Here is a 27,827-nt window from a genome sequence, read left to right as displayed (position 1 = left end):
ACATCCCGAATTGCATTAACACGAGTAACGCTGCGTCAAATCTTATAGTAATTGCATACAAAGTATAAAATAAATTCATTTTGCATATATGCATTTTTACTTTAACCTCGCCTCAATTAAGCAATTCTTATTGTTTTATGATGCAAGATGTTTAAAATACGAAAACGTCATCATTTTAATTTAAAAATAGTTTTATTTACAAAACAAATTTACAATATTTACAAAACAAAAGTTATAATATTTATAATGGCGGCCAATATAACGTGACTTCATTGTGTGCTGACTCAGGTACCCACTTTAGGTACTCGTCCAATAAATCTGAAATGAAGCATATCATACATTTTACATTTTACTTATTTGCACAAAAATCACTAAGCCATATTAATTTACTTTTCGGCGAATTGCTTGCTTCTGACGACTTCTCTGGCGCAACGGTGAGCGCTGAGAATTTAAATAAGAGGTCCCGGGTTCGATTCCCGGTAGAGCAATTTGGGAATTTATAATTTCTGAATTCTCTTTGGTCTGGTCTGGTTTTGGCCGTGGCTAGTTACCACCCTACCGACAAAGACGTAAAAACCAATTCAAATTCAAATTCAAATTCAAATTCATTTATTTCAAGTAGGCCTACTTTATAAGCAATTTTGAAACGTCAAGTATGTATGTTTGTGTGACTCTACCACCGGTTCGGAAAGCACATTCTACCGAGAAGAGCCGGCAAGAAACTCAGTAGTTGCTCTTTTCCAACATCAACATTTACAATCATTTTGCTATCTTGCGGGAGATGAGAGCGAGGCTGGCTGCTTCCACTCTACCTTGTCATTGAGGAATTCATCAAATGTATAGTAACCTCGCTGTACTAGATGCGTTTTTACACATTTTTTAAATGTATGCATTGGTAGGTCAAGAATTTCCTTAGGAATCATGTTGTAAAAGCGTATAAGTAATTAAGGTTACTACTACTATACTCCCTAACAGGTTAGCCCGCTACCATCGGACTGCATCATCATTTACCACCAGAAGTGACGTGCATAGAGGGTATGCAGATGATATAAAATGAAGTAAATCTCCAGTACGAATTATAAATACTTAAGAATAGGCTTTTTATAACTCTTACAATGCCTATCCTTCAGTTTTTTATAGCTTGTTCTGGATTTTCTTCATTTTATATCATCTGCATACCATGTGCATACCCTCTATGCAAGCCACTGACCACTAGGTGAGACGACACAATAAAGACTTGAGCACAAGAAAGTCTTGAGCAATAAAGACGACAGTGATTAACTCTTATATTGAAGTATATTTTAGTATATATTAGTTTATTATTTTTTATATTTATTATTATTAGTCTTTTATGTGTGTAATCTTGATAAATATTAGTGTGTAATTGTTCGTAAGTATGTATATAATAATAATACAACCCACCAATCGGTTTCCCTTGGTTTTCCTAATCCTAATGTCGCCTGGAAGAGATCGCTACTAAGCGATAAGGCCGCCCTTTGTATCCTACTTTTTAAGTTTATTTTTGTTGTGTCCATTATTTTTTTTTTCCTATTTGTCGTGTACAAATAAAGTGTATAAATAAATAAAATAAAATAAATAAATTGCAGTCTAGGGCTAACTTGTAGTAAAAAAAAAAAAAAAAAAAATGCTGTACTTACAGGTACTTTGTTCTTTCCACGCGCTTTCCAACTGCTCCCTAGTTCCAACTCGGCGTGATATTAAGCATTTTAATAGCACTTCGGTCCTTGGCTGTAGCTTGGCCCAACTTTTGACCATCGTTGAAGGCGGGGACAGTAAGGATGCAGAATACTTTTTCAGCTTTGGAAAAACTCTGCCTTCCAATAGGAATCTTGCAAACCACCTGTGGAAAAACAAGTGTAGTGGCATCACTTTAAATCAGTTTTAAGGGGCAAAGCGTTGGTGAGTTATGATCTTCCGATGATGTTTAGGTTTGCATTAAATGTAAAACTTGTAGTTCAGAATCACTTTACTACGATATTTACAATATTGTTTAGAGACGATAAGAAATATAATAACATTCGTTTTACATTGAGCGACACGACTGTTGCACGAAACCAATAGCGAACTGCCGGCAGGCGGTTAGTGTACCGACTACCTACAAGCGAACGACGAAGTCATAAAACCAGTCGGGAGTTTGTGCGTTTCAACTGCGAGAGCAGTATGGACTATGGTTGAATTACACCGGAAGGTAAAATCGTAGATGTAAGTTCGTGAATGTTTATATGTATGTTTGTGTGAATGCTTCTATTGTTATTAGTAAATTAGAATAAGGTGTTAAGTTATAATAAAATAAATAAATATACTACGACAATACACACATCGCAACCTAGCCCCAAAGTAAGCGTAGCTTGTGTTATGGGTACTAAGATGACTGATAAACATTTTTATGAATTATATATACATAAATATTAGAAAATACATATAAACACCCAGACACTGAAAAACACATAATGCTCATCACACAAACATTTTTCAGTTGTGGGAATCGAACCCACGGCCTTGGGCTCAGAAAGCAGGGTCGCTGCCCACTGCGCCAGTCGGCCGTCAAGTTATATATGTATGTAAAGTATTTAGGTTAATTATTATTATAATATGAGTATTTTGTTTATATATTGTTATCAGACCCTACATCAGTATTCGATACTGACAGTCCGACACTTATAATTTTCACTAACAACAAACAAGACAATGCCAAAGTAACGCCTAATGTGAGAAGATTCCTAGTAATTACAATTAACCTTTCGCCAATATTTACACTAGATTACCTAACCATATAATCTAACTTGTCTATGGATTCTTGCCAAAAGCTTTTTTTATTATAGTTATAAATTGGCGGACAAAGCAGATGGCCCACCTGATGGTAAGTGGAAATAACGGCTTATAAACAGAGTAACACTTCACGGGATATGCAAGGATACGTCCTACAACATGCCACCCTGTGTCCATCAACTTGAGGCGTAGGTGTAGCCTCAAGTGCCTGCCATGCCATTGCACTGACAACCACGCCCTGAACAGCATTGCAACAATACTGCTTAGCGCCAGAAATAAGCATTGCGATAGTAATTCCCCGGACGAGCTCTGTCACAAAAAGTTCTACTACTACAAACACGTTTCGGAGTGGTATTTTGTATTTGTATTAATTTTTCGTCCGGATTTAAGTTTATTAAAAAAAGACACGGATTTATATTTTTTTTCATCTGTCAAGTGTCAGTTTACGAATTCCCTAAAAAATTATGCACCGGCGAATCGGTGTCGTAACTTTCAATGGCGCCTTAAGTCGTTAGTCATCATCTTAGAGTTGGTGTAACGTTTTTTTTCTTTACGCATCACCCAAATTATTAGACATCCGATTTAAGTGTTTCCTAAGCTTATTGAAAACGGGCATAAAACTTCAAGTCCTGAATCACCGCTTCTCGAAGAAAAAGGAGTACTTGAGTACAAGTGAAAAGTTTCTAATTTTTTATCATACGCGAACTTGTTCATCATCAAATAACTTGACTACACTCTGGGATCAATCTTGAGGAAAATAAAGATAACTTTACCGTCCCTGCAACTAGTATATTAGGTATTATATCAGCATCTTTTTCAGTAATGCCATTATCGACGAAAATCAGTGAAACTTTTATAATATTAATAAAATTTTAATTAATTATCTATAATATTGTTACTTTTTAAGTATTATTTTTTTTCAACGAAATATACAGATAGATATAAAGATAAAAAACAAAATTATACGCAAAATGTAAGTGCTTTGACATTCTAACAATAGTTATATATTTTGTGATAGAAAATATTAATTAAATCATAACATACAGCTAAATAACTAAATTTCCTTGTTATGAAAATAGGTGAACATAATGAAATAATTATATTCTTACTTGTATCGTTCTATTTTATCGGGAAAGTCGATCTCAACGGTGGGCAGTTCCCAGGAGCTCCTTCCAAAAGTTCCTTTGAAGTGACACTTCACACGACCGGATTTTACGTCGTATCCTGGTTCGGGATCAGTTAAAGGTTCGCCTATTGTTGAAACAATAAAAATGAAAATATATGTGTCTTGTTTTTACTGTCGTTCTAACTCTGGTTCTATGATTGCGACCTGTTGAATACGTCGTTGACGCAGCGGTGGGCGCTGTGTTTCTAAGTTGGAGGTCCGAGGTTCAAATTCAAATGCAAATTCAAATTCAAATTCAAATTCAAATTCAAATTCAAATTCAAATTCAAATTCAAATTCAAATTCAAATTCAAATTCAAATTCAAATTCAAATTCAAATTCAAATTCAAATTCAAATTCAAATTCAAATTCAAATTCATGTATTTCAAGTAGGCCTACTTTATAAGCACTTTTGAAACGTCAAGCATAAATGTTTGTAGTGACTCTACCACCGGTTCGGAAAGCAGATTCTACCGAGAAGAGCCGGCAAGAAACGCAGTAGTTGCTCTTTTCCAACATCAACATTTACAATCATTTTTCTATCTTGCTATCTTTTAAAAATGACTCTGGGAAATGAAATGACTCTGAAATGGAAATGGGAATCGAACCGCTCGCTCTCATCTGAGAGCGAGCGATTCGATTCCCCCTTGGATTTGAGATTTGATAATTTCTAATGATACTACACTAACGACAAAGAATTGCCGCTAAGCGATTAAGCTATGTCACGTAGAAACCGATTAGAGGTATGGGTTTGACATAGCTAGAAACAAACCGCTAGTTTGCAGTTAGAAACAAACCGCGTTGCTAAAATGTTACTAAAGTATGCGCGATTTAATTTGATTAGACTAAAGTGAGTCATTACGCGCAGATTCAGTTTAAAAGAAAACAATAGTAGATTAAAGTGATATCTGTACACGGTACACACGCGATATCCAACTACAGTCCGGACAAGTAAGATCTTACAAACTGTACAAGAAAATACTGTGACTTAATAAAATATAACATACATTTTTGCTAAATAGTCTTATAATGAAAACAATACCTGCGTATTTTTAAACTTAAACTTTAACTTAAACTTAAACTTTCATTTAAAAAAAAAGTGCGATAAAATAAATAGAAAGAATAGAATAACACAGATTTTCTTTAAGTTATGGCCGTTTTCACTAACGACGTACAAGGCAATGCAATAAATAAGTAACGCCTACTCTAAGAATATTTCCAGGCATGCATCAACAGTTGACCAATAGATATCACCTAAGAGATAATGAAACGTTGTTTTATTATAGACATCGCCTAAATCATTAGGCGTTTTAGGCGTTGGCTTAGTGAAAACGGGCATTAGTGTGTTTTGATTTTTGTATTAACCATTTGAAAATAAATTTTAACTAAAAAGTACCTCACAAAGGTTCTTTACATTATAAGACAGATAAAAAAAATTGACTATAGAGTATATTCTCTATATTTTGTAATTGTCTACAGTAAAGACAATTTTATATAATATTATAGTATGCTAAAACATACCTAAATTACACAGCTGAGGTATATATACAGGCAGCCACTCAGGCTCAATGGCAGCCACATTCCTCATTACCATTTTCTTTTTATCCTCACTACCGGTCTCGTAAAGTTCCTGGTATATCACCCATTCCGGTATAACCTTCCGAAGGATTGATTCTGAGTGTAGGAACACTGGTTCTTCCAGATTCGCGCAATGGTATGCGTATTTAAATTTGCGTTTATCGTCTCCTGTAAATAATCCAATGACTATACCGATGCTATGGGATATACATGCTTGTTATTATTTCGTAAATATAGGTATATATCTACGTTTCATATTTTAATCTATACAACGTGTAAATGAATTACGAAATAATGTTGAAGGATGCATAAGTGTATTTCCTAAGGAATCACTATTTAAAATATTAAATCAAAAGAAGCATATTTATTTTTCCATACAAACAAATTCAAAACATTGTAAGTGTTTACTGATGGCAACCCTATTGAAGATAAAAGACCGACACGCGCATAGATTTCAATTTTTTTGGGCTATATCTGATTTCTATCTGTGAAAACTGTGGCAGTTGTTTACTTAAACTCTGTTAGGTTTTTTGTTTCACAGATAAGTCACATAGACAGTACATAATGTACCTCTAAAGCCTATAAAGTATTATTTCGCTTTTTATTTATATACACAGATATTTACATTCGTTTTTGTTGTTATTATAGTTGTGGGTTTATTAAGTAGTATTAATTTTATGACTGTTCGTTTTAATATCCAAAAATTACCGGACCACTACAGGGCACGGGTCTCGTCTCATAATGAGAAGGGTTTAGGCCGTAGTGGGCTTCACACGCCTTTAAAAACTTTATGGAGAACAGCAGGCAGGTTTCCTCACGACGTTTTTTTTTTTCACAGTAGAAGCATGTGATATTTTAATTGTTTGTAACGCACATAATTTTGAAAAGTTAGATTTGTGTGCCTCAGATTGAGTTCGAATACCAGGCACAGCCTACTAAAGTGTAGCCGAAGTCCTTTTTCCTAGGCAAATACCGCTTCATGTTGGCGTTAAATTACTCGAAAACTCACCCTCCTTTACTTCGTCAAGCGCAATTTTCTTTCCAACTTGGTCCCCTAAACCGCTTAGCAAAAGTTGTCTGAGAAGTCTCGCTTGCTTGTCATCTGGTGGCTTCATTTCGGGATCTATAGTCATGGTTATACCTGACACGCTAAGGTTTATTTCCGATGTTAATTGCTTGCGGAGCTTGCGTATTTCTTTTATTGCCTGTGGATACCAATCATTCTTGTAGTGTTCCTATCTATTAAATAGATACACATACAGCTCACTACTACACACGGTCTCGAGTGCCGGCGCACGTCCAACACCCTCTGCTTGTGTACGTGAGACAATGTAATGTATGTATTTAATAGATACAAACACTACATCTCTTCTTTGTTAACCAGTTTTATTTATGTAATGTTTGTATGTATTAAATAGATACACATACAATTATCATTTTGACAAACATATTGCCGGCCTAAACCTCCTCATTCTCCTGTCAGAATGAGAAGCCAGAAGGGTTAAAGTCGTGTTCCACGAAGCTGGAGAAGTAGGAATAGGTCTAGAAGACTAGGTCTAGTCTTTAAGAACAATAAAGAGAACTCTCAGGCATATAGGTTTTCTCGACATGTGTTCCTTCACCGTCAAATCCAGAGTTATACAAAGGGCAACCGAATTACAAAATACTGTTGAAGGGTGCATAAATACATTTTAATCACCCTGTAAAACATTAAATCAAAAGCATATTTTTTTTTAATTACAAACTAATTCAAAACATTCTAATTTTCTGCTTATGCCAATGACGAAGATCAAAGACCGAAACGCGCATAGTACCTACGGTACGCGACGAGTGCCTAAAGTGTAACTGATTTCTTTCATTAAAAACTATGACAGTGGTTTACTCAAATCTAGTAGGGCTTCGGTTTCACAGACAAGTCTCAGAGGTAGTAAATTATGTACCTCTAACGCATGTAAAGTAATATTTCAGTTTTCATGTACAAGTTGTAAAATTGCTTAAAACGCACATAGCTTCAAAAAATTAGTTTCTTTAGTTATCGAACTAGTTTCTCCTTTATGGAAATCCGAAGCCTTAACTACTAGGCTATCACCGCTTTAGAATATAGTAGTTTCAAGTATAAATACCTTTTCTCTTAACCCATACTTCGCGCAGAATAGTTCTTCCTCTCCCTTCACAAAGGAGTATTCAGCAGCGCCTACCGCTCTCAGTAATACTCCCGGGTCACCTAATAATAATGTGTTACCGGTCGCCGGCCAATTTTGCGCTTTACCGGTCATTACCTAGAAATAATGTCTATATGTATATTTTATACATAATTTTATTTTTTTATCATAATATTTTATTAGCTTTTCAAGGGAAACAAACAGTACTATTACACATACGAGTAATTCTATACTCGTTTTGTTTATCACATAAACCAATGAAGTTCCCTCAACTTAGTTTAGCAGGAATTAAGTAGGTACCAAGCGACAATTACACAACAAAATTAAATTAAAAAACTTTAAAGCTTAAAACACTTATTTTGCCAATTTTGACGTGAAAAATGTCCGTCTCTCTATATTTACAGTTGAAAGCATTGAAACACGCACGAGATATAAAGTTATTTGCCGAATACCTTGTCTTCAATCTAGCCCACGCAAAGGTAGGTTTACGTCTAGCTTTTACCCTACGACATGCGAAATCAATATTACTCAGAAGAAGTGGGGAGTCAACTAAATTATGTATTATTTTATATAAGAACATTGGATCTATTTTCTAAAGTAATTTCTGTAGCAGATATACTATGATCAATGCTTAATTACGACATTTAATATAACGCAGAAATTTATTATAATTCCTTTCAATTGCAATTACTATAAATATGCTAAAAATACACTACGACAACACCTACATCCCCATCTAGCCCCAAAGTAAGCGTAGCCTGTGTTATGGGTACTTGATGACTGATGAATATTTTTAAGAATAATATACACAAATACTTATAACATACAGATTAACACCCAGACACTGAAAAACATTCATGTTTATCACACAAAAAAAGCAGGGTCGTTGCCCACTGCGCCAGTGTGCCGTCAAATTGAAAGGAGTTATAATAAATTTCAATGTACACGTTATATTGCTGATTCCAGCATGCTGAACAGTACTCAACAATAGATCGTATTAAGGCATTAAATAAAAATAACCAGTTTTTTTTTTAAAGAACTTTTCTTAAAATCTTTAGTAACACGTATGATAAAACCGAGAATTCGAAATGAGCTATTGGTATGTTCGATTCAAGCAAGACCTTGCTATCAAGTTATACACCCAGGTCACGCAGCTCATCCACCCTTTATCAATTATCAAGCAAGCTATTGCTCACTTAATAATTACTATTTATATGATTTATCTTTCTGGTAAAAGTAATAACATTACAGTTTTTGACATTAATATAAAGATTAGTGTCAAAAAGTGTTAGTGCAGTAATGTCAAGTCAGAGAATACGTAAGAAAAAAGAAGTCATTGATAAAGATGTTGAATAGTAACGGACCAAGATGTGTGCCTTGAGGGACACCAGAGGAGACTGGCAGATATGAGGAACAGTATCCATTTATAGCTGCAGCCTGAGTACGATCCCTAAGGTAAGATGCAAGCCATCGTAACAGGTCTCCATGTATCCCAATTTTATCGAGCTTTTGTATCAGAATTTCATGCGATATTTTATCAAAAGCATGAGAATAGTCGGTATACACTGCATCGACCTGGTAAACACTGGCATCCATGGCTCGGTTCAGGAGTCAGGTTCATATGTAGTATATTAGAAGAATAAGCAATTCAAAGACATATTTTTGTTCAAAAAACGCTGTGCTGGCTATAAATAGATTATACTAATCACTTAAATTTCTTCACATTAGTATCTACATTACACACATGCGAAGCTGGGGCGGTTCGCTAGTTATTTATATGAAATCAATTTATACCTCTTGCACCGTAAGCGCGGAGACCAAAGCAATGCTGTACGGTAACAAGTTGAACTGGTGACTGAGCGCCAGCATCTTCCCGTAACGCGGCAGTATAGGGAACGCAGATACTGCTTTACCAAGTGGCGTTACTTGAAGTACCTGGAAACAAAATCTTAGTCTTAAAAATATTAGACTAATATTCCGCAGGGCAATTCTCCTATAAAATCCTCTAAAAATCTTTAAAAAAAAGTAGATTTTCAATCTACATTATTAGGCATAATATATTAATCTTTACAAAAATAAGTAATTTTATTTTTAAAACAATCTCATGTTAAACCTTACCGTTAACATCATGTAGCGTTTTGGTATAGCGACTCATAGTTAAAGGTACTGAAAAATTAAAATACATACGTACGACTGGGGAGCTTACGGTTATGGGCGTGTGCGGAATGCTTTAACATAATATTTCGTTTCGATCCATTAGTACGACCCAAAGTACTCATAAGATTGTTCCTTTCGATCGTACACACAAACCGATAAAAAAACCGAAAAACCAATAAAACGAATACCCAACTTTTTACTTCGACTTGCTTAAACCTACAGGGTTTTTTTAATAAACTTGATATAACGTCGGAATACTGACGGAGCGTTTTGACATACTTAAACTGACAGCAAATGTCAGAGCATGAAAAAACACTAAGAACGACGTTACGCACGAAGATCAAGAAAGTGTAATTAAAAAAATATATTTATAACCTCTTCATAGTCCTTTCTTCTAGTGTTCCTGAATGCAGGCTTCTCCAATATACCCAATACTTCCAATCTTTTTTCGGCCAAGCGCAATTGCAGTCTGTCAGGCGCAGTTGGATATGGAAAGTTTACCACCTGTAAAAAAATATTGTTGAACTAGCCGTAGCCCGCGTTTTTTTGTCCGCGTTAATAACGGTTTATTACAAATCCCGTGAGAGCCATTAGTTAACCTATGTTACTCTTCATCGTTTCCCCAACTCACTCTAACTCTAACTCTAACTCTATGCCAAAAATAAAGACAAACAAACATATTTACATTACTAAGGACCATAACAGTTTAAGAGGAAAGAAGCGTCCCAACCAGGTGAATGGTCAATATAAAGCGAGTCGAATAGATTATCGATATATTTGCAAAAAATCTCACATATCGATGTATTTGTATAGCCTTGGCCATGTATTTTTCTCATAGATGGAAAGCAGGTGCAGGTGGAATTCTATGATATATAGTGAACAAAAGTAAGCTCAATTTAATATGCTCCGCGAATAGCAGGAGAATCCTCAGATGTAGACTTTACAATTCCTCCTTAGGTTTGATGTTGTACCAAACCTATGATAACATCTCCTGAGGATGCTCCTATTACGGAGCAAAAGGTGCGTACACTAAGTAAAATAAATACAAATTTCACCGCTTATAAATTTCACTGTACAAGCTTACCTTATCAATGCCCATACACTTCATCATCAGAACCAAGTCATCCACTGGTCGCCTACATAGATCTGGCTCGTAGTGCGGTACGCAGTCGTGTTGGAACACAGCACTGCTGTATAGTCTGTAGGCGTGTCCCGCGGAAGTACGCCCCGCCCTACCGGACCTTTGCTCAGCGCTCGCCTGGGACGTCCACACAATACGCCATGCGCTTGCGCCCGTGGTGTGATCGTAAACACTACAAAAACAAGATTGTGTTCGTAAACACTACAAAAATACGAGTGCGCTCGTAGACACTATAAAAATGAAATAAATGTGTGTTCAGTAATTTTGCCTATAAGCACAATCCAGTTTGTTGATTTAATCGGATAATTATTAATGTACTCTTATAGAAACATCACATAACAATATGCTTCTTTTCCAATCGCGGCATGGTGAAAAAATCGAGTAAGTTATCGACTTTGTTGTCTATTTAAAACATGACAAATAAAATAGAATTTCAGTTCGAATTCAGTTAAATAAAAGTTGTGGCTGTTGAAAAAGCAGGCTAGATGGGCCTTGAATTAATCAGAAAAGTCTGTAAATAATAAAATACAGATTTCACAATAAGCTCGTGTACGTCATTTCATACCCACAAAATTATTTGCTAGTCTTTGTATCTGTACACCTATAACCTGCTTGCCAATAAATAACATATCCTTTTCATTTTGATTGCCTTTGCCAGGAATCGTTTATAGCGATAAGAGGCAGTTGCAATGTGTCGCATTAGAACGTTAATATCGCTCTCCTCTATTGTTTTCACTTGACAGGCTGATTTTTCTTAGCTTTTGTATCATTTGATTGATTACATTTTGGCGCAGTAAATTATAAGGCGAGTTTTCAAGGAAATAAATTGTGAATTACTAGAAATACTGTATTTGTTTCTTTATGTACAATACAGCTCGTCATTGTGCCGTGTGGTGATGGCAAATCATAATCTAGTTGTCACCATCCATTCATAATTAATTTATATCAAGTAGGCCTAATATAAGCACTTTTGAGACGTAAAATATGTATGTTTGTAGTGATTCTACCACCGGTTCGGAAGGCAGATTCTACCGAGAAGAATCCGGAAAAAGAAACTCAGCACTCGCTCTTTTCAGACATCATTTTACAATTTATCAATCATTATTCTATCTTGTGTGAGATGAAAGCGCAGCGACTTGCTTCCAAGCAACCTTGTCATTAAGAAATTTATCAATAGTATAGTAACCTCGATGTATTAAATGTGTTTTTATACATTCTATAAGCTTATGTAAAGGTAAATCTATTGTTACCTTCGGTATCATGTTATGAAAACATATACTAAGCCCCACAAAGGCTTTCTAAGACCAAATATTAACTTACCGCATCTTTTTCTTTCCAGTATCAACCACATACTTCACACCGGGTATAGTCAAGGACGTTTCAGCAACATCGGTGCTAACAACGCACAATCTAGCTCCAGCGGGCGTAGGTTCAAATACGCGCGACTGTTTAGATGACCCGAGCATGGAGTATAATGGTAACACCCAAAGTGGTTGTCTGCAGGATTTGATCGCTGGAGTCAGGCTGTCTTCTTCGGCGTCTAAAGATGATGACAAATATAATGAGCATATCATCATCGTCATCAAATCAACCGATTGACGTCCACTGCTGGACATAGGTCTTTTATAGGGCGTTCCAAACTCCACAATTCTGGGCCGCTTTTATCCAGCGGCTCCCCGCGACTCGCTTGATGTCGCCTGTCCACCTGGTTGGGGGTCGAATAACGCTGCGTCTACCGGTGCGGTGTTGCTTCCGGTACTCAAACACCTTGGAACCCCAACGTCCATCGGTTCGGTATTTGGTAGCTCGGAGTGAGCGTATGCATCAAAAATATTAATGCCCCAATTATATATTCTGTGCGGGATGGCGATTAAATGAAACTTTATATACGAGTACATAGGTATATGAATAAATGTTGGTAAATAGGTTTTTGCTTATAAATGTTACGGGTCACGAGTCTCTTGACTTATTAGCAGTTGTGCACATAGCTAACTGTATAACTACTAAAGTTATTATATACTAAGAGAAAGCATTTTGTTTATTGAATTAGAATAATATAAAATAAAAGTTACCTAATAGCGTTTTGTAAATATGTTAAAAATTAGCTATAGCTAGTAGTAGCACACCTTTAATAAGATTCGAATTAGATAGTAAATAAAATAGGCTCTCTGGTTGGCCGAATTGAAAACCGAACAAATGTCGGTCCCGTGACTAGATAATCTCGCTCAGTACTCTCATTGAGCTCTGAAGCCAGAAGATGAATGCAGCGGTAGCATAAGAAAGAAAGATTAAGTGTTCAACAGAGTTTTCTTTCGCTTGTCCTGACCAACCCAGCTATTATAGTTTGATGTATACATCAGCGTGCATTCGTGTCAAAAATAAGTTAACGCAACATGCAATGAAGTAATGCATTAATCTAGATTTTGACATGCACTACAATACAGTGCATAGTGTATTCTTTTACTAAATTCAATCTGCCATCTGAAGACTTTGGATGATATTTTATTTTTAACATCAGGCATTAATCACCACAATTACGTATACAGATATTTCGCCGACAAAGGTCTTTCATATTTACGTCAATAATTAATTTTCTCGCTGTCGTCGTGATAAGTTTGAAATCTGAAAGCAAATGGCCGCGTAAAAGGCCATTATCATGTGCAGGGGCATTTGGAAATGAAAAAGTGACATTTGATATTATGGCGTCACATTAATTGCTTTTTAGCACAAAATGAAAGTTTCGTCTAATATAACGGCGTGCGTATACAAGGCTGGTTCGAAAGGGAGTTCCTAAGCTAAACTTAAAACTAACAAATGATTCAAGAGATCATGATCAGAGATTAATATTGATCACCCTTTTTGCGACCCAATGCGGTAACCAAAAAAAAATAATGGGTCTACTTTTCGGAAATCGGTAGATAATTTAACTGCTGACCTGAATCACTCAAATGTCCCTCGCTGTCATCGTCACTCACTAAGTCCGCCTGCCCGTCATCTTCAGGCATATCATAATCGTCCAAGTTGATTTTCGGTAACGTTTTGCCCCTTTTCTTTGCTTTCCGTCTAGCTTTACGGATACGTTTCATTTCTTTCTCTACCTAAAAGAGTTGATAAAATAATTTAAAATCATTTCTTAGTACAACTGTAATAAATAAATAAATATACTACAACAGTACACACATCGCCATCTAGCCCCAAATTAAGCGTAGCTTGTGTTATGAGTACTAAGATGACTGATGTTTTTCTTCTTAGCTGTCCCCGCGAGTTTTATTTCGCCTCAATATTTTTTTAATCCAGTCTTTGTAAAGTACAATACGTGCAGTTAATCTTACTCCGGATTTATGTAGCTCTCTATAGGTCACATCAGTTGTGTTTATAACTAATGAAACAATTTTTGAACAAATGAACGAATTTTTTATTATTGATAAATATTATATTTTAATACTTAATATCCTATTCCTGACTAACAAAAAACCGACAAATCAAAAATAATGAAAATCGGTCCATCCGCTTTCAAGCTACAAATGGTGTAACTAAGACGACTTTGTTTTGTATATATAGATATACATAAATACTTATAATATACAGATAAATAACCAGACACTGAAAAACTATTCATGTTCATCACACGAACATTTTCCTGTTTCGGGAATCGAACCCACGGCCTTGGACTAAGGAAGCAGGGTCGCTGCCCACTGCGTCAAACGGCCGTCATAAAAACGTTACAATATTATAATCTATACTTACTATTATGAAGCTTACGGTTTTTATGTTTGAACTTTAAATGAAATAATTCGGACACAAGTTCACACGCACACATGTTCACGTGGGAATGTATTTTCTTAAGACTTAAGTCGTTTTGGGGATGATTTTTTTTAAGTTAAAGCGCTATGCGCAGCGAATGAAAATTCCTACGAGCGACCTATGTAAAGCAGTGAACTTCCCGTGGTTGGGATGATTTTTAAATTAGTAAGAAATCAAAATAGTTTTAAAAATAGGTTAAGAATTTGGTTAATAAGTAAGGCGCATAATAATATTAACGAATATTTTTGTGACATTTCTTAGTTAGTGTCTAAAGTTTAAAATTTTAAGTGTTATGGTAATTTGTAATATAAATATGTAAGAATGATGAATGAAATGAATGACACGCCAGAAAGTGGCAAACAGTTGGAACTATTCCCACTTACACAGTTGAAGCAATAAAATTTTATTCTATTCTAGTCTAATCTATCACACAATTACGCATAATGTAAGTTTCATACCTCATCATCGTCAGAGTCAATGTCCTCAGGTTCAGAATCTAACGCGGTGTCAACTTCATTGGTTTTTTTCTTGGTAATGAGCTTCGAATAGTCAACATCTTTACGATACGGGAACGACGCTCTTAGTTTACGCACTAAGTAATTCACCTAAAATAGAATAATTAAACTTATTCAGCCGCCGAAAGAATGCGTACCTGTCGTCCCCCAGTTGATTTCTGAGCTGAGGCTGAGGTAAATAAAGAGTACCCTTTATTTACCAGCTCTGAAATCACATACACTCTATCCCTCTAATATACTCTAAAAAAAAAAGTAGGGAACGCAATGAACGCTAAAATTCGCCGTCGATTTTCATCATCATCTTCATCATATCATTACCGGCCCACTACAGGGCACGAGTCTCCTCCCACAATGAAAAAGCGTTGAGGCCATAGTCCACCATGCTGGCCCAGTGCGGATTGGTGGTCTTAAGCGTCGATTTTAATTGCCATATATTTCCATGGATCATTTACTCACTCAAAGAATGGGCACTGCACTAAACACGTTTTGCAAATTAAGTTTTCGCTATGTCGTTGTTGACGCTAATATTTTTATGTTTGTATTCCACTACAAGTTGGATACAAATACCTGGATCTCACCTGGTGCACAGGGTACGCAGATGATATAAAATGAAGAAAATCTGAATAAAACAATTATGAAGAAAACGAGTTATAAAAAACTTAAGGATAGGCATTGTAAGAGTTATAGAAAGCCTACCCTTAAGTATTTATTTATAACTCGTACTGGAGATTTTCTTCATTTTATATCATCTGCATACCCTCTATGCACGCCACTGCCTGGTGGTAAGTTATGTTGCAATCTAAGATGGTAGCGGGCTAACCTGTTAGCATTAAAGTAGTTATACTAATCGGTTTCTACACGACATCGTAATGGAAGCGTTTCCACCCAACCAGATATGGAAAGATAAATTCCAAAAATGCCCTTGCTGGGAATCGAACCTAGGAACTCCGCTTAGACCACAGCGCTCACCACTACGCCACGGAAGTCGTCAAATGTTGACCTAAATCTCGCTTATTAGTATGTCTATTTTATTCTGACTTCACCTCTTGCTGTCCAGTAACAAAGATAAGTATGCCCCCTTCAGGTAACCTTGTGTGAATTTTTACTGTTTTCTTGTAAGCCTCTTTCAAATAATCACTGTAGGTGCTCTTGTTGAAATGTATCGTCACTGGAAACTGTCTGGATTCTACCTGTAAATATTATTAATAAGTAGATTGTAGGCGTTATTTTGCAGAACTCCATGATGACATACAATAAACATTAAGCTTAATTTGCTATACTACGCCAAAAGCAAAAACTAATTGCATCGTCACATAAAATAAAAACAGTAACAAGAGGAAAGAAGTAGAATACAAGAGAAGTCATCTACATCTACACCTCTGCAAGATCAATGTATCTTAAATAGAGGCTTACTGAGTCTCAAAATAGTACAACTAAAAGTCCCTCATTATGTAATAGTTGCATAAATAGCTATCAATGAATATTGGAAATTTAACAATAAAAATCCAAATGATTTTATAATCTGCGACTACTAACATTTTAGTAGAAATATAAACATATGTTAATAACTGGTGGTGGTATTTTGAATAGTCTAGTATTTTCTGTAAAATCCTCAACTCTCAATGTGTACTAAAAGTCTTATTATATAATAGTTGCATAAATAGCGATCAATCAATAATGGAAATTTAACAACAAAACAGCCAAATGATTTTATAATCTGCCACTACTAACATTTAGGTAGAAATATAAACATACCTTAATAACTGGTGGTGGTATTTTGAATAGTCTTGTATTTTCTGTAAAATCCTCAACTCTCAATGTAGCAGACATTATTATTAACCTCAAAGGACTTCCTCTCTTGCGTCTTAATGGTACAATGCGTGACAGCAAACCCAACAGAATATCTGTGTAGACACTCCTTTCGTGTGCCTCATCTATGATTATTACTGAGTATTTGCTCAGAAGGAAATCTGATTGAATTTCTTTAAGAAGTACACCTTAAAAAAAGTTTAATAATATTTATAAGAGCAACATAGGTACCCCGAAGCCTATTGAGGTAACTACAAAAACATGAGCTTTATGCTTTTTCACTGCAGTCATTATTTTCAAAAAGACTTTTGCTTATGAGAAACATTAATTGTACAACAGAACCCAAATTCAGAATGCTTAGGCCAAATAAATCCTGGCTTACGTACATTTTTTTGTAAATATCCACCACACTTTAAACTTGTGTCAATGCTAACTATTGATAAATACTTATGTGTATTCTTCAAAAATAGATGTAAATGTTTATCTGTTTGAACAACTATAGTAGGTTAAATCTAAGTATTTCTATATTGCTATGAAAGAAATGACACACAATGGCAATTGCGAGAGCAAAAAGGCCAGGCTAGTTTAGTAGGCGATCTCCGAAAAATAAGAGTAGAAAAGATACTAAAATCTCATAATAACTTACCATCAGTCATAAACTTAATCTTCGTATCCTTGCATACATTGCCTTCAAATCGCATCAAATATGAGACATGCTTGTTTGTCAATCCTAGCTCATGTCCAACTCGAACTGACATAGCAACAGTCGCAACCCGACGCGGTTCCGTAACACCTATCATTTTAGATTCTGCGTAACCTGCCTCGTACAGGAACTGAGGTAATTGAGTTGTTTTACCACTGCCTGAAAAAATTCGTTGTTATCAACATATTTATTAAATGCCACATTAGATATAATAAATATATAAGAAATAATAAATATACAACAATACACACATTGCTATCTGCCCCAAAGTAAGCGTAGCTTGTGGCATTGGTACTGAGATGAGTGATAGATATTTTTATGAATAATATAAATAAATATGTACTTATAATATACATATAAACAACCAGACACTGAAAAACGTTCATGTTTATCACAAGAAGATTTTCAGGTTGTGGGTATACCAACTCCTGCTTGCCCAAAGCCCAAGGCCTTGGACTTTGGGATCAGAAAGCAGGGTTGCTGCCCACTGCGCCAATCGGGCGTCAATGCTGTGAGGATTACAATGCTGTGAGATGTCAGCAGTACAGTTATCACCACACCTCTTCTTCCTACAAGTCCTACCATATACAGCAACTAATGGAATATAATGTATAATGGGCAGCAAGTTCTGTGCTGTGCACGATATACTGCGATCACTAACCTGCCTAGAGGATGGTGACTATGGGTAAACACTCACATTGGGCGAGGCCTTTAGTCCTGCAGTGGACTTTTAAGTCTATTGATCATGATGATTGATGACTATTAGATTACAATACTCTTTTAATCCATCAAGAGGCCTTGTTCCCAAACCATGTCTTTATAACTTGAAACTAGTGTTTACTAGACCTGCATGTACCTTTTATGAACATATTTCTGATGGTCAAAGGAAGACAAGTTTATACGAGTTTTATTGTTTTCATTAAGAGAATATTTTTTTACGAAAATTCTTGGAATTACAACAAAAATGGTTACACAAACGGCTACAATATTTGTTGTGATCTTATTAAATCTCAGCAAGGATAACAATATCAGTTATTTTTTGTTTACCATAGATTACAGTCTTTTTATACAATGTTAAAGGAATCCACAAACTATCAATAGAGTAATTATTTGTTTCATACCAGTTTCACCAGCCACAATGACAAACTCATTTTCATTAACCAGCTCCATTATTCTCTGCTCCTCGCCCAGAATTGGCAATTTTAACCTTGCAACTTGTATTTTAGGGTCCCTTTTCACTTCAATGTGTACTGTAGTATGTTCTAGTAAAGGTTTTTTAATATCTTTCACACCCTGTTCCGGTAACTTTTCTTTCTCTTGGTTGATTTGTTTTACTGTATTGATATTTTCCTGTGCATTTGATTGTTCTTTTTTTATAATTGTTGGTGTATCATGTTCATTTAAACTTTTGTTTACTTTATCTTTACTTAAATTATCATTTTCAATTACTTCAAGTTCTTCCGCATCAGATTCTGAACTAGTTTCATCATCAGAGAGCTCTTCAAGACCTATAACATTGGGATCATACTTTTTCTTTTTACTGCATGTATTGTCCATTCTTAGCAATCTTAAACGTTTCTTTGCACCTAAAAATAAAACATATAATGTATCTTAACTAGGTTTAGAGTAAAATACTTAACTAGGTTAATTTTCACTAATGAAATTATTTAGTTTAGTTATGAAGACACAAAGTGATTACTTTGCTTTGACACTGCAGTCCATTCCCATCAAGAACTGGTAATGTCTGGTAAGTAGTACATCAAGTCATTTGTGTGGTCTCACTGAAATCTGTAACACATAGTTCCTATTTTTGGAGTTACTATTTGTATGGCAGAATATAAACGGTGCTATTTGGATTAACTGTTGTTGTGAAACTCACAGGAGTTTCATAACAGTTTCACAGCACCAAATAATTGCACATTACTCTATATTTATTTTTTATTTTTTACTCTATATTTATTATGTATTATTACATAAGTTTACCTGCAATACTGCTAAATTTTTTCTGTTCTATATTCTCTGAATGAGCTTTATGTACATTTTCTTCTAATTTATGTTCGTTCAACTTTCGCAACCCAAGAGTCTGTACAGAAGATATTGTGGTCAACTGGTTCACTTCCTCCGGAGTTGCTTGTACTAAAGACAGAGATTCAAGAAGTGCTGCCCTCTGAAAGAATATTATCTCATCTCATTAAGAATTCCTATATTATAAATCCTTATGTATATCTTGTATAATGAGTATTATATCTGGATTTAATTTTAATACAGGATAGCAATGTAAGGAGTTGGAAGATTATAGAGAAAAGAAAGTCAATTTTTTTAGTAAGAGACAAGTTAATTTCAAAAGATACACCTATTTATTGTGAAGGTGTATTTTCAGAATAAGATTACTACCTATATATCAATTTATACTTAGTTAATACATTTTCTTTCTTTTTCTTCTTGTCCACAATCTTCTCAAACCTCTTGCGTTGGGCTTTTGAGAGAAATCTTGTCTTTTCTTTCTTTTCTGCAATAAGGTTTGTTTTTCTTTTCTTTGATGGCAAGACCAACAAGTTGCTGGTATCTGTAGAGCCATACTCTTTTGTATCGATGTCTAGTTTAATCTGAATAAGTTTTAAGATAATATAAAAAACAGTGGCAAAAGTCTCCAGGAAGGATAAAATAAGTAAAAAAATATATTTAATTACGGCAATTTTTAACAGAAGCGAAGCATTGTTTTATTTTTAATTTAATAACTAGCACACAGTACTGAAGCAAAACTGGCGAGATCTTCATCTACTTGTTTTGAAGTTTGTTTAAAACTAAAAGTTAGTTCAAGCTTGTACCTCATTCGTCTTAGAGTCGTCAATGCTGGTTTTGACTACTTGACGCGCTTTGGCGTTGTATCTTTTTCGACCCATTATATCAATAAAACTGTTGATCAATAGGGCTGAACATTCTTCCACGCTAAAATACTACTTGATATAATCCTAAACGTGCTTTTATTATGACACTTTGCTTTTTTAACGGTGGTGACTGGTGTCAACTGTCAGTTGTCAAATCATGTCAACATTCGCCTTGGATTCTAGCGTCTTTGTGCCCTAACAATTTATTGATTTGAATTATTTATTAACTAAAAATCGGCGCTGAAACTGAATTTGTTTTCCACTAGAAAAGACTGACAGGCACCCACTGTTTTTAAATTAAGGTTCCGTATCTGAGACTACGAGCAATGAAGTTTTTCAATGAATGAAGGAAAGAAGCCGCTGGTTAAGAGAGCTTAAGGCGGAGATGAAAAGGCGATGAAGAGAAGAAAGATGAGGAAGTACATAAGTAGAGGAAGTTTTTACAAAGAGAAACTTAGGAATGAGGTAAATTTTAATTCAATTTGACATTTTTATAATTATTTATTAGTCTGTGTTGACAATCGACTTTTCAAGTTTTATCTGACTTTTGTTTATTTTGAATTTCCACTTGTGCCGCCCAACCTAAAATTTAGTGGAGTTAAATTGAAATTGTTTCTCATAAGTTGATTGTGTTGTACATAAAATGTTGTATGAAATATCGCGTAAAGTTATAAAAATAAACAAGTATGAGGAAACCAATCTATCCTGGAACAACAACGTGTTAACAGTACGCGGTAACAAAGAATTGCATATGTTAGATTTTTCGTACAATTTAAATTCCTTGCAAAATGGAATTGACTTTAAAGAGTGTACGGTGAGCTCTAGCAAGACCAGCCCCGTGTCAAATGATTATTTAACTAAATACGTTTCGCGTGGTGTGAGAAATTCGGAGCTTGTGGAAATGGTTACAAACTCTGCCTTTTGGTCCCATAATAAACTCTTATTGAAGGAACTGAACAAAGTCACGGCATACCAGTGGTCACCCTTCAACCTCATATGTGAAAACGATAGTCTATTAGCTGCTGTTAACAGCGTTGGAAATGTGGAATTTTTTGCACCAAGAAGTCATGGTTGGTATTCCGTTATGGACTTTTCGTCACGAATAACATTATTGCACGAAAATATCGATAAACGACGTGAAATTCCAAAGAACTTTGCAGAAGTTAAAGAAACTGTCTACACCCTTGAGACATCATCAATTTGTTGGGCTTCAAATTTAAACAAAGATAATTCCGCCTATTTTGTCACAGCCCAGAAATCAGGTGACATATTATTTTGGGAGATAAAATATCATCATGCTAATATTGAAATAGAATTCTGTGGTAGCCTCCAGAATTCAAATCATATAGAAATAGTAGAAATGCTCTGGATAACTATTGACAAAAATAAGTTTTTTTTGGTTTGCTCAAATGAGTATGGTGAAATTGGTTTGTATGAGTGCCAAATAATGGAAAAACAGGTCACTCTGCTGAAAACAAACAACATTTGGCCATATAAAGATAAGATGGTTGTAACATACCTTCATTCCCATTTTTACAATGACAACATTTTATTAATTTTTAATAAGCACAGACATTTAGTCGTTCAAATGTATGACCCAAATTTTAAATTATTATTTCAGGATGTACAAAATGTCAATGATTATAAAATAACATCTGTTGCAAAATATAAGGATATGTTTTACTTGACCACTCTCAATAATAAAATATATAAAATTGATTTTTCAATAACCAATGAGACTCTAGAGGTTTCTTTAAAAGTAATTGAAATCAAAGAATTAGGTTCATCCTACGAATTGTATGATATTGCTGTTTCCCCGAATAGTTCTTTATTTGCACTTGCAGTGATAAATAGAAAACTATTGCCCAAGAAACAGACTATAAGCATTGAACTAGTTCTCTTAAGTCCTGATATTGGTTGTGATACAGAAATTACAAATATTATAAATAATCCCACAAAAAAGCTTACACACATGTGGGATGCCATAGAAGTGCTCAGATGTAAAGCATTGAAAACAAAAAAGCTTCCAGAATTTAATTATGGTTTACTACTAAAAGATGACCGTGATATCTACAACCTCAAAGTGTATCTAATCATTCTAAAAATATATAATAATTTAGAGAAATCCATGTCTTTTGGTTTAAAAGAAATGTTCCCACAAAAATCTATTGACACTATAAAGGAAAAAATACTTATGGTTCAAGCTTTAATGCAGATTGAAAATGTGTATGCAAATTATAAACGTAATGCTCACTTAAATGGTTTTTATATTGAATGTTTTGTAGGTTGCAAAAATTATTTAAATTACTACTGTAACAAGTATAACAAACAATTGTCTGATTATTTTACCAATGATGTTCTTAATTCCTTAAATGTTAATTTTAAATACCAGTGTCAGTGGTGTGATGAGTACCTTATAGGCTTTTCGTGTACGAATGAAAAAAGACATGTTAACATGATGTGCTCTCATACTTTCACCCCAATTGAAAAAGATTATCTTTTCTGTAAAAGCTGCAATGCTACTGCAAGAGTGGAGTTGTACGATAAAAACCCAATTTGTGTGTTTTGTGATTTATATTTAATAAACAGTGATTTGATAACATAAAAGAATGGTTCCGAAAATATGTATAAATATACAGGTAGTTAGGTATTTTTGAAAATTTATTAAAAATCATTTTGATTTACAGTAAAAAGTTTTATTTAACCGAAGTGCAGTAAGTCTGATGAAGGTGTTTTCTTGTGATCAATGTATGACAATATTCAGGTGTATAATATAGGGGAAGATTGGTATGTTGTGGAGTTGTACGATAAAAACCCAATTTCTGTATTTTGTGATTTATATTTAATAAACAGTGATTTGATAACATAAAATGATGGATCAGAAAATATGTATATTTAGTTAGTTATTTTTGTTAATTTATTAAAAATCATTTTTGATTCACAGTTAAAAGTTTTATTTAACTCCGAAGTACAGTAAGTCTGATTAAGGTGTTTTCTTGTGATCAAAGTATGACCATTTTGCTTTAACGTTACAAGTTTCGATACTCGAAAAGGACTCCGCGATTAAGAGCATGCAAATCTTATACTGAGCGGAGAGAAAGGAAAATTTTATGACTAGAAAAGAGCTTGACTGACTTTACCATTTCTTTATACCACTACAAGTCTACTATTAGTATTCACCAGCACCTGCACGGGTCGCATGGTGAGGAGACAATTATCTCCCCAGGGAAAGGATAAAAATTTACTTTCTCTCACAGCTTTAAAACTCTCAGAGAACTCTAATCGGTTTGTACGCGACATCGTGCAGGAACGCTAAATCGCTTAGCGTTAGTAGTCTTTGTCAATAGGTACACATTCGTAAGTAAACTTACCGACTCATTTGAAGAAAAATAAACAATAAAGGCACTTTAAATACTCTATAATTTTATAAATAATGCTTATTTTTATAATTAGACATAACACTAAATACTTAATATCATAAAATTATTCAGCTTTGTAGTATCTTTTGGCAGAGCCGTCCCAGGAGCTCACAGTTAAAACCTGAAACAATGTTCAATCCATTTGTAATAATTCTCAAAGAACTAACATTAATCTTCTAAGTGCAATCACTAATCTTCTACCTATGTGTATAATACCTATGTACACTCATATATATTTATATATAATTTGTCGTAATTTATTTGTTCCGATTTTGTTGATATTTTATTTTTTTGCCTCAATGATGGCGATTCTAATGGTGTTTTAAGTTAGAAAGAAACAAAGGAATACTCATAGAAACGCTAATTGAAATTGCTAATTTTGTATAGTATGTATATACTTACTGATTTATTGTATGTTATAGTATTTAAATATGTAAGTGTTGTTATTATATATATTAGTTTATTTTTATATTTATCTATTAATTTTATTTTTTACTTTTTATCTTTTTGTGTACACTAGTTTATGTATTCGCATGTATGTATTTTAATATTTGTACCACCAGCAGTCTATTCTCCTCTTCTTTTTTTTTTCCCTAATTCTAAGGTTGCCTGGCAGAGATCGCTATTAAGCGATAAGGCCGCCTTTTGTATTACTACTTCTTTCGATATGTTTCTGTTTTTGTTATATTTTAAATATGTTAATATGTTATGTGTTAATTGGTATACAAATAAAGAGTTTAATAAATAAATAAATAATAATTTTGGCTTGGCATTTTCACTTCGGATTACTTTCAATATATGGTCCTCATTACGTGGTAGTCTACAGGGGCATCTTGTTTGATAAATAGGCATGTAAGATGTCTTACCACCACCAGATCTTTGCCGCTATATTCTCTTCTGTATGTTATAGACCGGCCGTCTGGGAAGGTCTGTACTTGAATGGCCACTTCGGGCTCAACAGTGAATGTCGTTTTAGCCTGAAAATTAGAAAGAATAGTTAAGTCGTGATAATTCTTAATCTCGGAAGGGGGTCATGTTATTCCAGGAATTATTCTTGAGTTAAAATTTCTGGCACCTATACCACCTAAACCTACTGGTTATCTAGTTTAGAACAAGATTATACTCGGCAGGGACTGTTTTGTTACGGAAAATGCTAATTATTATAGGAGAGCAGCCGACATTAAAAAAGTTGGAAATTTACTTGATAGCGTTAAGCGAAAACTTAAACTACATCAAAATCTGTGTCGAGAACTAATATGTTTGCTAGACTTCTTTCATATATTATTTACTTGCTCAATTAATAGCCTATAACAGTCCACAACTGGACTAAAGGGTTCTCATGACGGAAGGGTTTGCCCATAATCACTACGGATTGGTTATCGCGGTAGATAGTCAGAGGCCGCTCCTGGTCGTTCTCCGTTATATTCCCTTAGTCTCCTCCTACACCCGTGGGAAGAGAAGGGGTGCTGACAACTATATTCTGATCTGCTATCACCACACGGCATTTTACTAAGTCACTATATGAAAATTATCTTCAGAGGTCTACCTATTTTGGTGGTACTTTTAGGAAGGAACTTACAGTGACCCCTGGTAAAATTTCCTCATCAAACTCCACTCCACTTTTGAAAGTCAGCACCTTCTTTTCGCCGTTCTGGTCAGTTGTGGTTGCGATATAGGAGTCGCCGTCCTTTTCTAGCTTCGGTGATGGCTTCGACTGGAGCCAGGCGTCGGCTACTTGTGGTGGGATTCCTGCAAAAAACAGAGAGATCAGCAGGCCGATTCTGTAGCTCAGTTGACATCAAATTAAGCAATACATTGTGGAAACTTGCCACCAAAAACCTGTTAATTCCATATTTTGCACTCGGCAAGTTTCTATTACAGATAAGTACCATGAGGTACGTAATTTATATAAATAGTTTGGGCGTCACTTAGGGCAAAATTTCCACAGTGGCAAGCTTAATTTGGTGTCAACTGAGATACGCATTTCTACCGATACGAACATTGATTTAAAATACCTAAACTCACTGTATACAAATAAAAAAAATTTAACCTATCTGTTTATGATTTTGAAATCCCTAACTGCCTAACAATTTTATGTCCTTAGATTATGTACCTATGTATTATTTTATAACTCTGGCCGACCAAGCTTGTTAGTTGCAAATTGTGCGCACAATGAATATTTTTTTGTAAAATCAGGTTTTTTCAAGAAAGACTATTTATTTAATCGAGGGAGCCGTTTTCGGGATACTATAAAAACTAAACTGTTGCAATTGCAGTACAATATTTCTTACGCTCTGGTACGTCTGGTCTGGTTTGAACGACTGTGTGTTTATAAAGTTTGCATGCTTACTTGTGCGAGTTAATCTATGGGACTACTGGACTGCCTTTCGATGAAAATCACTCCGGTAGTACCATAGATTTGGCGATCGATAACTTTGCAAGGTTTATAAATAGACGGAAGCTACAAGAACCTTTGTCGGCGAAGTTGCCAGTTGGTACTCACCAAGGTTGTCCAAGAAGCCCTTGAAATTCTCATCCTTGGCATGGTTAAAAGTGATTCCTAGATATGAGGCCATTTTCGAAAATCCGGGGGTCTATTCGTAACAAGGATTTGATAGAAACTATTTTAAAATTGAGAACTACAAGCTTTTATTATGTATGTATCTTTCTGATTAATAGATAAGATTAATGTGGGGTTATAATTATAAAATTTTAAATTTAATGGGTTCCTTATTTCTATAAGGTTTTTAATAATTAATATAAGTTATTTTATTTTAATCGATATATCTAGATATCTAAAACGGTAGAGCCATGGTAGAGAAAAATTAAATGGATAACAGATTGAGGAGATGGAGCAGCTTTGAGGTGGGTAAGCTTTAAATCCTTTCTCCTATGAGTAATCAGAGAGAAGGTCGTCCAATCTAGCCAAGAACTGATCCTCGTCTGCTATAATGCTAACATGTGCGCGACTAGATAATTATGTCTACCATTTTCTCGTCCCACTTTTATGAGATATGACGAGAAAATGGGTAGGTAAGTACCTACTGGTAAAGCTTTGCGGTCGACCCACTCCTTTTGATGCTGTTGAAACCTCTGTGTATCTAGTAGTAAAGGTTTTTGTGTCCGGGGAAGTACTACCACCATGTTTTATTTCTACCGCTAAGTAGCATTGTTGCACTGCTGTATTCCGGTGTAAAGGGCTTGATTGCCGGTATAACAACAAGCACATGAGATACTTTTTTAAAACCTATGCCTCAGTTTTATGAACACAGGGGAGCACGTTGCAGGGCGTGTTCCTTGCATGCCCTACGAATTGTTGCTCTGTTTATAGAAGATAGTTTTTTACTTACCATTAGGTGGGCCGTCTTCTTGGCCCATAAACTATTATTTAAAAAAAAAACAACTAAGAGAGGAGTTCAATTGGAGACTCACAGGCTAAGGATGGTTGATGATGATTTATTATAAATATTAGTATAACCGGAACTTACTTCTCAGAAATCGGTTAAATTAAAAATGCGCCGAAGTAAATACTTACCTACCTCTTTCTTAAAAGGCCTATTGGATAATCCTTAATCCGTTATTGATTTAATAACGAAATCATTGGAAGGTGCAAACAATTTAACTGTATCTTTACGAACCTTAAAGGTTAAACCGCACTAGATGGAATAATTATTATTTAGATACGAAAACGATTTT

General features: G+C 34.8%; 3 protein-coding genes across 3 annotated transcripts; 1 reads left to right on the top strand and 2 right to left on the bottom strand.

The window, feature by feature from the left end:
• Positions 1 to 202: 202 nt before the first annotated feature.
• On the bottom strand, positions 203 to 20,820 carry LOC120628135 (probable ATP-dependent RNA helicase kurz). Its single transcript, XM_039896361.1, has 19 exons — positions 20,653 to 20,820; positions 20,248 to 20,430; positions 19,808 to 19,991; positions 18,946 to 19,410; positions 17,768 to 17,983; positions 17,068 to 17,309; positions 16,356 to 16,502; positions 15,256 to 15,402; positions 13,929 to 14,091; positions 12,314 to 12,533; positions 10,937 to 11,165; positions 10,228 to 10,356; positions 9,490 to 9,630; positions 7,657 to 7,812; positions 6,543 to 6,738; positions 5,477 to 5,701; positions 3,900 to 4,041; positions 1,659 to 1,861; positions 203 to 318 (listed from the first exon to the last, which is right to left on the bottom strand). Exons 1-19 carry the CDS (start codon positions 20,725 to 20,727, stop codon positions 242 to 244), a joined length of 3,540 nt encoding a protein of 1,179 aa, XP_039752295.1. The 5' UTR covers positions 20,728 to 20,820; the 3' UTR covers positions 203 to 241.
• A 412-nt stretch (positions 20,821 to 21,232) lies between these two features.
• On the top strand, positions 21,233 to 23,655 carry LOC120628328. Its single transcript, XM_039896645.1, has one exon. The coding sequence runs from the start codon at positions 21,356 to 21,358 to the stop codon at positions 23,315 to 23,317; it is 1,962 nt and encodes a 653-aa protein (XP_039752579.1). The 5' UTR covers positions 21,233 to 21,355; the 3' UTR covers positions 23,318 to 23,655.
• A 187-nt stretch (positions 23,656 to 23,842) lies between these two features.
• LOC120628329 (fatty acid-binding protein 2-like) lies at positions 23,843 to 26,707 on the bottom strand. Its single transcript, XM_039896646.1, has 4 exons — positions 26,635 to 26,707; positions 25,711 to 25,880; positions 24,998 to 25,108; positions 23,843 to 24,252 (listed from the first exon to the last, which is right to left on the bottom strand). Exons 1-4 carry the CDS (start codon positions 26,705 to 26,707, stop codon positions 24,196 to 24,198), a joined length of 411 nt encoding a protein of 136 aa, XP_039752580.1. The 3' UTR covers positions 23,843 to 24,195.
• Positions 26,708 to 27,827: the final 1,120 nt, after the last annotated feature.

The sequence above is a fragment of the Pararge aegeria genome, chromosome 12 (assembly GCF_905163445.1).
Source record: "Pararge aegeria chromosome 12, ilParAegt1.1, whole genome shotgun sequence".
Taxonomy (NCBI): Eukaryota; Metazoa; Arthropoda; class Insecta; order Lepidoptera; family Nymphalidae; genus Pararge; species Pararge aegeria.
This window is presented reverse-complemented; position numbering and strand designations above follow the sequence as displayed.

Bases quoted from the DNA above. Each gene is read 5' to 3' on its own strand.
- LOC120628135 (XM_039896361.1), bottom strand. From the start codon at position 20,727: ATGGGTCGAAAAAGATACAACGCCAAAGCGCGTCAAGTAGTCAAAACC. The intron at 12,534-13,928 runs GTCAGCAGTTAA...CATCATCTTTAG, and splicing joins GGGACATTTGAGTGATTCAG to ACGCCGAAGAAGACAGCCTG. The intron at 319-1,658 runs GTAAGTACAGCA...GCTTCATTTCAG, and splicing joins GTGGAAAGAACAAAGTACCT to ATTTATTGGACGAGTACCTA.
- LOC120628328 (XM_039896645.1), top strand. From the start codon at position 21,356: ATGTTGTATGAAATATCGCGTAAAGTTATAAAAATAAACAAGTATGAG.
- LOC120628329 (XM_039896646.1), bottom strand. From the start codon at position 26,707: ATGGCCTCATATCTAGGAATCACTTTTAACCATGCCAAGGATGAGAAT. The intron at 25,109-25,710 runs GTAAGTTCCTTC...TCTAATTTTCAG, and splicing joins AAATTTTACCAGGGGTCACT to GCTAAAACGACATTCACTGT. The intron at 24,253-24,997 runs GTAAGACATCTT...ACATTGTTTCAG, and splicing joins GCGGCAAAGATCTGGTGGTG to GTTTTAACTGTGAGCTCCTG.